This window comes from Eumetopias jubatus, unplaced genomic scaffold, assembly GCF_037043125.1.
Source record: "Eumetopias jubatus isolate StellerSeaLion01/CBP00866 unplaced genomic scaffold, mEumJub1_p1.0 scaffold_10, whole genome shotgun sequence".
In the NCBI taxonomy this organism is placed as follows: Eukaryota; Metazoa; Chordata; class Mammalia; order Carnivora; family Otariidae; genus Eumetopias; species Eumetopias jubatus.
Window position 1 is genome coordinate 35,190,635 of NW_028274816.1, and position 13,951 is coordinate 35,204,585.

The 13,951-nt window shown below is 46.6% G+C and overlaps 1 protein-coding gene across 1 annotated transcript in view; it reads left to right on the forward strand.

Moving 5' to 3' along the window:
* CDH13 (cadherin 13) overlaps positions 1-13,951 on the forward strand; it is a 1,007,564-nt gene that overhangs the window by 856,255 nt on the left and 137,358 nt on the right. The window contains exon 11 of the mRNA XM_088026921.1: positions 13,603-13,743. Coding sequence (XP_087883047.1) covers positions 13,603-13,743 — 141 coding nt within the window. The remainder of the gene's footprint in view (positions 1-13,602; positions 13,744-13,951) is intronic.

Here is a 13,951-nt window from a genome sequence, read left to right on the forward strand (position 1 = left end):
CACTGGATTTTGGGAGGGGAGAGCAAAGAAAAAAACCCGCCTCGCTGTTCCACGTAACCTAATCAGATTCATTTAGATTCTATGCAGATCATTTAATAACAGATTTTGTAAAACCTTAACATAAGGAGCCACCATAAAATGTATTATCTTTTATTACCCATACAGAGAATGACATTTTAGGTGGTAATAAATCGAAACCCAAGAAAAGCTATTTGCTTTCTGAGAGTGCTTGGTGAACAACAGGAATACCAGTTTCCCGATATTATGCTGCAGCAAATATGGCCCCCCAGGATCACAGCCCCCAGCTGAGTTTCCTGAGGCTCAGCTGAGCAACAGTTTCTTGTCTCCCCCCCGCCCCTTTATTTGGAAAGGTCATTCCCATCTAAACCTCACTGCTGAGGATTCAGTTGTCCCAACCTTTCTTGTCCCCTTTCGATCTCGGACACCCCAGGACACATGAAGAGCCAGGAGCTGAGCCTGGGGTTGGGGGCCACCATGGGGTGTCTGCCCTGGGGTTGAGGAGAGCCTAACCTCACAGCATCAGAGCGTGCAAAAACCTCCCTTGGCATGGACGTCTCTCCAGAGGGCAAGGCAGGGAAGGACTTTCCCTGCTCATTCCTAGAAAGTCAGAGGCTCGTCACCCTACTCTGCTCTGCAAAAGCAGGCCTTCCAGAGAACAATTCAGCCTGTCCGACCTCCCTAGGCCCTGTCTTTGGACTGGTACCCCCTGCAACTCAGAAGAGCACCCTTTAGGCCATGTTTTCTATAGAGTGATCAGCATAACCATCCCTTGATTTATTCATTCAACAAACATTAACGGAGAGTGCCAGGCACCAAACTGGCTGTAGGATTTTTCCCTCAGGGGTTAGAATTCATTCAGTTCATTTGCAAAGAGTATAACCTGATGACCACAGAAAGGCCCAGTCTTGCGGCCTCAGAGTCTCAGTAGCCAGGCACTGGGGATATAGCAGGAATAAGTCAGAGACGGGGTCCTTACCCCCATTGAGGACTCTAATGAATGCTCAGGAAATGTGACCGACATATTAGAAAACACATATATTGAAGAGAAGATTCTCCAATAAACTGATTTGGTATTTACCCCTCTGTAGATGGGAGGATTTTCATCTTCTTGTGAGACAGATTTTGTGGGAAAGGTCTGGTTAACATTACACTTCAAAGGATTGAAACGAAAATATTTTCCAGAGGAAAGACAGTGGGTGCTATTCTGGGAAGGTGGGCGGTCCTGGGAAGGAGGCAGCTGGTGATGTTCTGCCACATCCCGTGCTGGAGGCCAGGCAGAATCTCAGGGCTCCGGCCCGTGGGTAAGCAATCTCCAGGGAAGGTGCATGCATTTCCTATGGCTGCCCCACAAATGACCACAAAATCTGTGGCTTCAAAACACACATTTATCATCTTACAGTTCTGGAAGTCAGAAGTCCAAAAGGAGTTTCACTGGGCTAAAATCAAGGTGTCAGCAGGCTGGTTCCTTCTGGGAGCTCGAGGGAAGAATCTGTCACCTTGCCTTTCCTACCTTGCGAAGGCTTCCTTCAGTCCTGGGCTCCTGGCCCCTTCCTCCATCTGAAAGGCCGGTGGTGTAACCTCTTCAAATTCCTCTCCCCCTCCCTCTCTCGCTCCCTCCCTTCCTCCCTCCTTCTACTCTCACGTCTTCTTCTCTGACACGGACCTCCCTACCCCCCACTTATAAGGATGCTTGTGATTACTTCGGACCACCTAGATAATCCAGGATGATCCTTTACCGCATCACATCTTCAGAGTCCCTTTTGCTACACAAGGTACTGCAGTCCTAGGTGCCAGGGATCAGGACATGCACATCTTTGGGGACCATTCTTCTGCCTACCACAGAAGGTATAAAAGCTTCTAGGGCCAAAAGCTGGATGGCATTTAGAACTCACTTCCACCACACACCATGCTTGACAGATGAGCCTGACACTGAGCCTCTCAACATAATTACAGACACATGAAGAGGAAATTGCCATGTCATTAAGTCAACCGAGAGAAAAACGTTCACCATAGTGTATAGACTATGTCCATAAGAAGAAGGGCTAGTCCAGAAGAAGAAGAAGTAACTCTGGGAGGAGCAGGAAAACTTTATGAGGGAAGCAACATCTAAGCAAAGTTTTGACACCTTTGGACAAGTACCTTCCAGGGAGGAAAGCTGTGCAGGGAAGGACCCCCAGGCAGCGAGCGCAGCGTGCACAGGGGTATAGGGCTGTGAGGTCCAAGCTGCTGGAATGGCACAGAGCCCCATGTTACCGGAGTGTAACCGTGAGTGAGGAGCCCTGGGAGGTCAGCCATGACAAATGGGTCTTCCGTGCTGGAGGAACTTGACCACTATCTTGTGGCCGCGGAAGGGCCACGGAAGGGTTTTGAGGAGGGTCCTGTGGTCAGGCGCTGGTTGAGCTGGCTCACTCTGGCTGGCTTTGGGTGGAGAGTGGTTTAGAAGGCAACAGAGGGGCCAGTCTGGGAGCAGTGGGAATAACTCAGGTGCCAAAGACGGGGGCTGGAAGTCATGGGATGGCGGCACTGATGGAGCAAGGGGATGTCCTCGCGAGGGGGCGGGGCCAAAATCAGCGGCACTTGCCCGTCGCTGCTGTCTGCGGTGGGGGGCCGGGGGGGGGCGCCGCTGAGGACGACCCGCGTGGCCAGCTTGAGCTGTGGCTCCAGAAGGAAGGGCCATGTCGCAGGGGAAGATGAAGAGCTCTGTTACTGGCCCACGGAAGCTGAGGATCCACATGGAGACATCTAGAAGACGGCTGGAAGAGACTCTTTCGTGTCTTTTTTTTTTTTTTTTTGGAAATACTTTTTTTTAATTCGACAGAGAGAGAGAGAGAGAGAGAGCACAAACAGGCGGAGCGGCAGACAGAGGGAGAGGGAGAAGCAGGCTTCCTCGCTGCGCAGGGAGCCCGATGCGGGGCTCCATCCCAGGGCCCTGGGATCATGACCTGAGCCGAAGGCAGACGCTTAACCCACTGAGCCCCCCAGGCATCCCAAAGCTATTTAGTATCTTAAAGGGAATACGTTTTTCCTAGAAAGGGGAAAAAAGAAAAATTTCACCATCAGAGAGATTGTTTGGCCAACAATGCTTCCTGTTTCTCATTTAAATCATATCATAAACAGGTGGGTTTAAGTAAAATATGTAAGAGTATGTGTTGACCTGCGTTTGGCAAATGTTCATTCGGACAGTGCTAACCAAAGGGTGGTCCTCAGATCTGCAGCAGCAGTCTCACCTAGAAACTTCCCAGAAATGCATATCCCTGGCCTTCGCCTCCACCGCCTGAGTCCTAGGCACTAGAGGTGGGCTGAAAATCTGTGTTGTAGTGTGCCCGCCAGGGGATTCTGATACAAGCACGTTCAAGAAGCAGTGACTCAGGCAATATGTCTTAAGCACCTGTTCTTAGCATACTGTTGCCATGACCATTCAAGGCCAAAAGCATAGAAGAAACAGGCTAATGCAGTAAACAGCGGATTGCAGAAATATATAAAAACCGTAGAGAAAGGGGGCTGTACTTCTTTATCTCAAACGGATAAAACCAAGAAATTCCTGGGATTCCCTTACTCCCTTTCCTCACCTGTGGGGGTCGCTGTGAGCCTCGAAGGTGGGCCTGGACCAGGTGATCTCCAGGGTCCTTGCAAGAACCAACAGGCTATATCTCGTGACCTCGCAACCTTGACTCCAACGGCACCAAGTGAGCCTGTCTTCTCTGGCCACCTCTGTGCTGGTCCCAGTCTCTCCTCCCCTCTCTGGATGCTCCCCCCTCCCCACGCCCATCTTCCAAAGTTCAGCTCCAGGCCCAGAAAAGCCACCACAGCCCCTCCCAGCTGCACCTTTCACACACGGACCTACTGAGGCCACATTCGGCACGTACTGCCTGAGGCCGTGGGGCTGCTTGTACATGTTTTATCTTCAGCGAAGCTATGAGTCCTTTGAAGGTGGGGATTGTACTTTATACTCCTTGTTCCCACGGTGTCCTGACCAGAATCAGAAGCAGCCTTCGGTTGTTACTGAATGATGGAATGTAATGGCATTTAGGATTCATAGCCTCCCATCTCCTCTTATAGAAACTTCCACATCAAGACCCCATTTCTAATCCTGTAGTAGGATATTCGTTTCTGCAGGAATGTGTCCCTCATGGCCCCCACACCCCGTCTAGGGTAAGTGGCCTGTCCTCTGTGATACCACCGTATTCTCACTTCCATCCCGTTCTGCTAAAATTACCTGGGGATTCTTTGGCACTCGGTATGGCCCCCTTTCCTTGTCACTACTATCTAAAACAACGTTAAGTGCTCAGTAAATGTTTGGGAAATCAAGGAACCTCCATATGGCCTTCCCAGGCACCCCGTGTTCTGACCCCCTCCTCATAGATTTTAACTGGCACGCTTAGGATAATACTTATCTCATCACACCTTATGTACTTGATTTTTTTCTATTTATCTAGAATATAAATGCACCAAAAGCAGGGTTTTTATTGTTCATCACATCCTCACAGAGTTACTTGAACCTATAAATGTGTAAATGTTTCAGTGGCATCAACCTGCATGTCAAGTATTTGCCAGCTTAGGCCTAAGGAGGGCGATTCTTCCAAGTACGCTATGAATGCCATTGGCCGTTTCTTTCCTGCAACTCCTCAGTAACATCGGAAGATGTACACAGCTCCTGGAAATGTTTTATTTGATTTTGGTGTCCCTCAACCTGAAATCTATCACTTTGGTTATTCCAACTGCATATTTCTGAGAGGTGGTGTTTATTTCCCCCATTGCTCCCCCCCCGCCCCCGCCACCCGGACTCCCCCGCTGACTTTGTCAGCAACCAGTAAATCTGGGGAAATGAGCGCTGCCTTCTCCTTCCCCAGCAGACCCCGGCTGGGAATGAGAACATAGCAGGTGACAGCCAAGAACGTGAATGTTCACGTTAGCACCGGGGAGCAAGGTGAAGGGAGGCCTAAAGACAGACACGAGTCAAACAGACCCGCACTACTGCTTGGAAAGATAGAAGAACAGCACTTGCCATCTGCGGTGGAACTGAGGCACGTTTTACACGGAAATGTATGTGGTTCCTGCTGGATTTATGGACCACCTCTCCCCCATGTTATGTGGCCAGAGTGGATAAATCAAACTCCAGACAGACAACAACTTGTTCCGCTTCAGATAATGTTTTCACCGATCTGTTTGCAGTATTTATGGACCAGGTGTCAGGGGCGGCTAACCTGGAGAAGAATGTGGTCCCTGAGCAGGTGCCATGCTGTAAGGAGTCTTGCGCCACTCAGCCCGGGCAAAGCTGATGAGAAAATACATGAATGAATTACACCGTATCTTTGCCATAAACCTCATGTTAAAAGTTCTCATTAACAATACCTTAAATGTTAGACAACAAAGGGATTTATTGACAAAGATGGATTTCCTTGACTCCTACAGTACGATTGATAAGCTAGAGCCAGCTCTCATGGGCTCACAATAAACTGATGGTAACCACCATGGAGTCTCCTTATCTGCAGGCCTATGTGCCAAGACCCCTAGTGGATGCCTGAAACCATAGGTGGTGCTGAACTGGACAGGGACCAGGTTTTTTCCTATGCATACATACCTATGATAAAGTTTAATTTATAAATTAGGCACAGCTAGAGATTAACAACACTAATGAAATAATAGAACAATTAAAACGTTATACCATAAGCCATGTGCATGTGTTCTCTCTCTCTTTCTCTCTCTCTCCCAAAATACCTTATTGTACTGCACTCACCCTTCTTGAGATGAGATGAGATGATAAAATGCCTCCGTGATGAGAGGGAGCGAGGGGGATGATGTAGGCATTTGATGTTAACATCAGGCTGCTTTTGACCTTCTAACACCATGTCAGAAGGAGGAGCATTTGATTCCCAACTGAGGTTGACCACGGATCACAGAAACCGTACAAATCAAAACCGTGGATAAGGGGGCATCACTTTCCAACTCTGTATACTCAATGACAGCATGTCGGTAGCTCGAAATCGGCCACAGTAGGAATGTAGTTAAGCCACCGAGATTGACAAACACTACAAACCAGGAGAATCTGTTGTTAAGCGTTATAGATACGCCACTTTATGTAATTCATTATTTTAGAAAAACATTTCTAGAATCAACTAATTATTGCATAACTCTGATGTGCCAGGCACTTAATTAGTAGCTGGGAGATGAAGCTCTAAACAAGACAAGGTCCCTGACCTCATGGAGCTCAAATGGTCAGAGTTCAGATAGCCAGTAAACAAGAATATTTCAGACGGTGATGAGTGCTGGGGGAACAAAGAACTGCATTGGTTATTTATTGCTGCATAACAGATTACCCCAAAACCTAATGACTTCACACAATAGGTATTTATTATCTCACAGTTTCTGTGTTCAGCAGTCTGGGCATGGTTCAGCTGTGTCGTCCATGTCATGGGCTCTCACAAAACCATAATCCGTGTGTCTGCCCCGAATTTGCAGTGTCATCAGAAGGTTTGCCTGGGAAGGATCCACTCCCAGGTGCGTTCAGTGGTGGGTGGCAGCATTCAGCACGTTTGGACTGTTCCTGGAGGCCACACTCAGTTTCTTGCTACACCTTAAAAAGACTTTCCAAAGGGTGCCTGGGTGGCTCAGTCGGTTAAGCATCTGCCTTCAGCTCAGGTCATGATCTCGGGGTCCTGGGATCGAGTCCCACATCAGGCTCCCTGCTCAGAGTGGAGTCTGCTTCTCTGCTTCTCCCTCTCCTTCTGCCCCTCCACCTGCTTGTGCTCTCTCTTTCTCTCTCTAAAATAAATAAATAAAATCTTAAAAGAAAAAAAAAGGTACAGTGAACTCTCGTGCACGGCCCAACCGTGCAAAGTGTTCTCAGCTCCCTCGTGGCCGCAGTCCAGGCAGTGTTTGGAACAAAGGCCAGGGGCCCGCTAGCTCTCGGATGCACAGCGGCCAGAGGCACTGTCTTTGGATTTTCCAACTCTACTTCCAGCCTCATTCCTGCTCATTTGCCCCTGGTCATCCTTCACTGCACTGAAGTTCCACGAAGGCAGGGAACCCTCAGGGAACCCCTGTCTCTTTTGACAAAGAGACGGATTTTCACAGAAGTATGAGCTGGATTCCCTCTCCCTCAGAAGAACTTCAGAATGCACAACAACAAGAAAGTCCTATTGTTGACGGAGTCAAGCTCCACACCCAAGCTCAAAAGCCAAAAGTTTCACAAGGACATCAAACATGTGATGAAGGGAAAGATTTCTGAGATTCTTACTACCAATTAAAGTAAACTAAATTGGAAGAAAAAAAAGTAGAGGTGGAAATGTCAAAATGGAGAAAAAGCTGGGGACCATGGGAAGAAATCCAGTCGGGACAAAGTGTGAAGAGACATGGGGACAGCGTTCAAGACAAGACCAGAGAACGACAGGGAGCTGTGTGGGTTAATGGCAAAACCTTTCTCCGTGTAGCATTTATTTGTCAATTTCCCCCCACAGCTACCATTATGCTTGTTAATTAGTGATAAACATTCCGTTAAATGCATCCTCGTATGGATGTCGCTGGAGCTGTGTAAAAACATCAAGGGTCCAATGATTGATTATGTGCCATATTTAATGACATGGCTTGATTCTTGTTTTTTCAAGATGAAATGTTTGGTTTTTAAATCAGTATGATCAGTGAACCTGGCCTGTGTCTGTGGAGATAGACCCAAGGCTTTCTCTTGTAGATATACCACCTTCCTTTTGTTTCTGGGCTATTAGCGGCTAGCTGGTAGACATGCAGGAGACGATAGCAAATGCAGTACAAGCACATGACTACAAGATTCAAACCAAGAGAGCAGCTTGACTCTTGGTTTGTCCTACGGATCAAATAGCTTAAAATAAAATCAGAGCAGCCAATTTAATTTTCCCAGTTTTGACACAGTTCATTTCTTGGTCAGAATAAAATCCTCTCTCCTTGAGCTAGAGCTCCCCAAAGTATAAGCCGTTCCCTGAGAATAAATGACTCTGGTTTGGAAATGCCACTGATATGCTCAGACCACCGAGATATAATTTGGTTCCGGGAAACAGTAATATATCATCATTAATGGTAATGAAAGTAAATTGCCCACCTTGTTGGCTGTGTACTGGCTGGGTGGTGGAGTCAAAAGCATGGTCCTTGCCCTTGAAAACTTTGTCACCCACGTGGGGAGATGGTAAATGGGCATCCAAAATAAAACCAAATGGGAAACATAGCCTTCATATTAGTCAGGGTGGGCTGAACACTATAATCGACTTCCCTTAAACCTAAAGAATGCTTCATGTCCTGTCCGCATCGCAGTCTGAAGCAGATGGGCGAAGTGGCTCTGCTCCACACAGTCATTTGGAGATCCACACTTCTTCCTTTCTGGGGAATGGAAAACACGGAGGATTATTTGGGAGGTTTAGGGGCTCTGGCCAGTATCATTTCTGCCCATATCCCATTGGCCAGAATCAGTCCCACGAGTTCACCTGACAGTCTTGCTCTATGCCTGGGAGTCAAAAAGAAATGGGATTTGGTGAATGAGTAACATGGCTTCACCCCAGGTCCCTTCGGGTGCAGGGGATGGAAACTGATTCTGGCTGGCTTCAGTGCCCAAAAGGCTTCCCCGAGCAAACCGTGGAGGGTGTTGCAGAACCGAGGCGAGAGTCGGAGTTGGGAGGCAGTACGGTCCCAGATCTCAGCCACACAGCTCCCGTCATTCTGCTTAGAGCAGCACCCTCAGCCTAATGCAGCCCGAAAGGCTCTTTCTATTGGAGTTGACCATACCCATGTCCCCAGTGAGCCCTGAACCAGTTGAGAGAAATAAACAGAAGAATCAGGTGAGATCCTCGTTCTGAGAGATAGCAGATTGGTCTTGAGTGGACAGTGGGGCTTCCAACCCTCTGTTCAGTTCACCCACCAAGCGACAGAATCGCTGGACAGCTGAGTGTCTTGGCCCCCAGAGGCAGGGCGTCTTCCTCGTGGGCAGAGAGAAGTACCAGCATAGGAAGTTTCCTCCCAAACCATTCAGGAAAGCAAAATCCCTCTCCTGGGCTTAGCAGTAATGTGTCGCGAGACAAGAAGGTTTGCCCTGCCTTCTGTCTCCCCAGTGCCTGAGTCCACATTTCAGAAAACCCCATCGTCCCAGCTATGATCAAGGAGTTATGTGTGGTCAGTCAACTATGCGAGGGAGACAAACATGACACGGGGCCACTGAGACCTAGTTCTCTGCATCAGCAGTCCTTCCTGGAGAATGGGGCAGCTGTGGGATGCTTCAGAGTCTTCTCCGGCAAAGCCACCACTGCGTGGTACAGAAATGAGCACGTGTACGTGTACTTCAAGTGAGAGTGACCATGGGAGCTAGGGATTTACGGAAGACTTCCTGGAGAAGACTCAGCTGACGTGGGAAGTGGGTCAGAGGTGACTGGAAGCTATACCCAGCTGTGTAAGAACGAGGGGATCCGGGTGACATTCTCTCCAAGTCTTTTACCTTTCCAAGGAGGCTGCTTTTATTATCGGTTGTTTGATTTTTGTTACTGCTGTCACTGCAAAAGCAATACTGTGTATCACAGGAAAGAAATATTCCAAAATACTGATAAGCCAGGGGACTTGTTATCTTAAGAGTCGCTTTTAAGGAAGAAAACTTGGAAACACCTCCATGAGGGGCCATCCAGTCGGGAAGGGCTGAGTGAATGGTGGTGGGTCCAGCCCGTGGGCTCAAATACAGGGCTGAAAACGAACAGACAGACCTGTGAGCCCAGGGACGGCGGTAATAGGGCCGAACAACTTGCACAGCTGTGCGAACGGTATCACTTGTTTAAAGATGTGTGCATAGGAAGTGTGTGTGTGCGCGCACGCGCACGTGTAATGTGTGGGAAAAGGAAGGAGACAACGGACCACGAACGGTCATTGCCTCTCGGAGGTGGACCGTCCTCACTTTCCACTCTAGAAGCAACCGTATTGTTTCTATTTTCCTTGCGATAACTGGGTATCTCTCCAAGAATAAAAACATGTGTTAATAGTAGCCTTAAGTTTGCCAGAAAATTGAGACTTTGGGAACATCTCATCCCAAACCACACCACCTATCTCTTTAATTGTCTAATTGACTTCCGACGGGGTTAATCAATCTATTTCTCGTTGCAGTCATAAAGTTTTGTTTACTTCAAGAGACGGGAATTGGCCGGTTCCTTTTTAAAAATGTATTTATAGAATTCGTTCAGTTACAAGAGAGTTAAGCCAATGCGTCCTTCCTGTGAGCTATCCTAAGAATGTGTACCTGTCTCCGCTTAGCCATGACTCCACTTTGGTGCTATTATTCGTGACTATATGCCTGTGCTTGACCCTGAAACTTCCCTCGACAACTTGAAGAAATGACCCTGTTTTCCCATCCCTGGATCCCCAGCCCCCAGCACAATATTTAGACTAGATGTTTAATAACTTCCAGTTAAACGGGTGTAAAAACTAATGAAGGAAAAAATTAGAAGAACCGTCTCTGGTCCAAAAACAAAAATGTTTCTGTGGAAGGGAAAAGGAGAAAACCATGTATGCAGGAGATGATTAGAACTCTGGTGTGAAGAGCCTATTGTGATACCGTTGGATCATACAATAGCTCTCACACTTTCTTGCAAATAACCAGATAATTGATCACAGCGTTAGTTGCAGTATTAGTCACAACTCCTTGTTGCTACTCGTGGAACATTTAATTTAGATGTCTTAGGGAAAGGAGAAATTTATTAGCTCCTAGAACTCACAAAATATGAGGGGGAGATCCTGCCTTCAAGGATCACTATTAAATGTCTTGAATAAGGTTGAAAGAACTCCCTCTCTACCTCCGGTGGTTCTATGTTGTCTTCTCTCTCAGGCTGACTTTCTCTGTGTGCTTGCAAATGGCCACTACCAGCCCCAGATTTGCGTCCGACCACCTCCAAGTCCAATAGAAAAAGAACTCCTTCTACCTAAGGGTTCTAAAATAAGTATGTCCCGGAATTTTGAGTTTCAGTCCTGGGTGGTCTAACTTGGGTTACATGCTCATCGCCAGATCCTGGGAAGGGGAGACCCTGATCGTCCGGGCCTAAGCCACGTGACCATCCCTCCATCATGGATAGAGTCAACGCTACCTGAAGTCCACCTGGGCTGAGAGTGAGGAAGGGGTGAGGCCCCCCAAAGAATGATGGCATGGGTCCAAGGGGAAGAGGGGGTGGACACTGGGAAAGCAGAACAGCACGTGTCCACTACAGTTGGTGCTTGAAGCTGTCCTGTGGGGTGTGTCCATAGTAACCTGCACTGCGTGTTGGGGCAGGGCGATGCTGGGAGGAATTCACGGCTGTGTTAGATAGCAATCCCACAACCACGCTCAGCCCCCAGTTTGCTTCATGGGGCAAGATGAGCTGTTCTTTAGGGAGAAGCCATGCCCAGGATCATACACTAAATGTTCCAGCAGGACTGATAGGAAAACTGGTCAGATCTTCTAGGTTAACAGTACTGAAATAGGAATACAGACGACCCATTGAACAACAGCGGTTTTTGCTGGGTGGATTATACACAGATTTCTTTCAATAAACACAGCACAACACTATATATATACATATATGTATATATTCTCTTCCTTATGATTTTCTTTTGTCTATCTTACTTTATTGTGAGAATATGGTATGTAATACATATAACATGCAAAATATGTGTTAATCGATTATTTATGTTATCAGTAAGGCTTCCAGTCAACAGTAGGCTATTAGTAGTGAGCTTTTTGGGGAGTCAAGTTATACATGGATTTTCAACCACATGGGGGTTGGGCGCCCCTAAGCCCCACATTGTTCAAGGGTCAACTGTAAAGAGCCTTAAAATGTTTATACTCTTGGACTGACTTCTTGGAATCTAGCATTCAAAAAATAGTCAAATTATATCGAAAGCTTCTTGAATACAGATGTTCATCGCAGTGTGATTTGAAATTGTCAAAAATTTTTAGAGACTAGAAATAACCTAAAGTCCTAATAAGAGAAGATGATGAAGTAAATTATAAATTATGCATATCATTATATTTTATGCAGCCCTTAAAATGATGTCGGGAATTGATATTGGTCAGTGACATTACATGGGGAAAGTGGCTATTGAGTTTGCCATGATCTCTTCAATATTGGAAAAGCTCATGTAATTTCTTATTTTTAATGATTCAATGCTTCCAAAATCATGTAATGTTTTATTAGAAAAGTAAAAATGTTATACTAGAAATTAGACCTGGCTAGTGGTTTTATTGTCCAGAGACACTCAGGAAAGACTTTGAAAATGGGCCCAATCTACTGGTTTCATATGGTCCAGCTGCAGAATTTATGGCAAGTAGTAAATCCAATCGAACTTGTGGGTGATGGTAAGTAGAAAGTCACTCAAATTAAGCTGATGATTTTCTAGCTTTCACTTGAGAGTAGATGGAACTGAACCAGGCACAACCAGAATCACCTAGAGCTAGATTTGGTGTTAAATTCTGTTTGCACTCAGCAGTTAGACAATCATGTGACCTTCCATCCCAGTGGAGCTCATTTCACAATACATACGTGTATCCAGTCAGCGTAGGTACACCTTAAACATACACAATCTTATATGTCAACTATATTTCAATAAAGCTGGGGACTGGGAAACATTGTGAATAATCCTGTCCAAGGAGTGTCTCAGCATCCCAGCTCCTCTCAAATCTAAGAGTTTAGAGCCTTCCAAACCGTATAACAGAGCTCCTACTCCTTAAGTTAGTAGCTCAGAAGCTCTTAGTTAAGAAACAACCAATTAAAGGTACCCTAGGGAGCCATACACCCTTTAAAAATACTGGGAAGTTTTAGGGACAGCATAGCATTGAGCTATTAAAATTTACCATGTAAACTCTTGGTTTTAGAAGGAAATTCTAGATCCTCACTGTGTTTTTGTTTTTGGCTCCCCATGGTATTTCTTAATTGTTGGTTGGTATAAGCAATAGCCTTTGAAGCGGTCATACCAGCAGGACGATTTGCAACTGGTAGGACCTTTTATTTGTGTTATTGAAGGTGATTCAACCTGAACTCTGTGAGTGATTAAGAAAACACTCCAAAATGGTTTAAGCAAATAAGGAGAATTAATGCCATAATTAGCTGAAAATGGGAACCATATATGCGCCTTAATACACAGTTGGAAAGATTAAGTACAAAGTCCAGTACCCAATGCCTGGCTAGCAGGTTGTTCAGTAAATGTGAGTTCCCAGAGCTGCCATCTTTGTCCCCATCTCATCATCACACTTAACCTCCACTGTAGACCAGTTTCATGAGGTCACTGTGAAATGACATAAGTGGGTGTGGACGTCAAACATGCATTGTATACCCTAAAGCCTGGAAATGAAACAGTCTGGAATGTCTCAAATGCCCTGTTAAATAAGGACAGAAAACAGATTCTGTCCCCACGACTGTATCCGGTCTATGAATCGTGACAGTCTCGTATTGGAGAGAGTCCAACGACACAGTTATGGAGAACAGGTGCAGGCTCTGTGGGTGTGAGGTGCCTGCCCTGACAGGGGAGGGGGTGGCGTGGCCCCCACGACCCCTGTATCCCAGGTGGCAGCCCAAACCTAAATGCCATCTTGTCTGCCGTGTTTTTGCTTTACAGACTCTGGAAAATCCCAAGTATGAATTGATCATCGAGGCTCAGGACATGGCTGGACTGGATGTCGGGTTAACAGGCACGGCCACAGCAACAATTATGATCGATGATAAAAACGATCACTCACCAAAATTCACCAGGAAAGAGGTAAACGGCCTCTGCCCACCAGCCCGGCTGTTCACAGCCATGATTGTTGATGGGTATTCATTCCATGTACTACAGCCCCTGTTGCTCCCGGTTTGCACATGAAAACCCACCTTGTGGGAGAGGGGGTGTTGTTTTGCTCTTGCGTACTTTTTCATGTTTGTGTCTTTTGTGTGTACGTAAAGCTGAAAAGAGCGTTGTGAGAACAAAA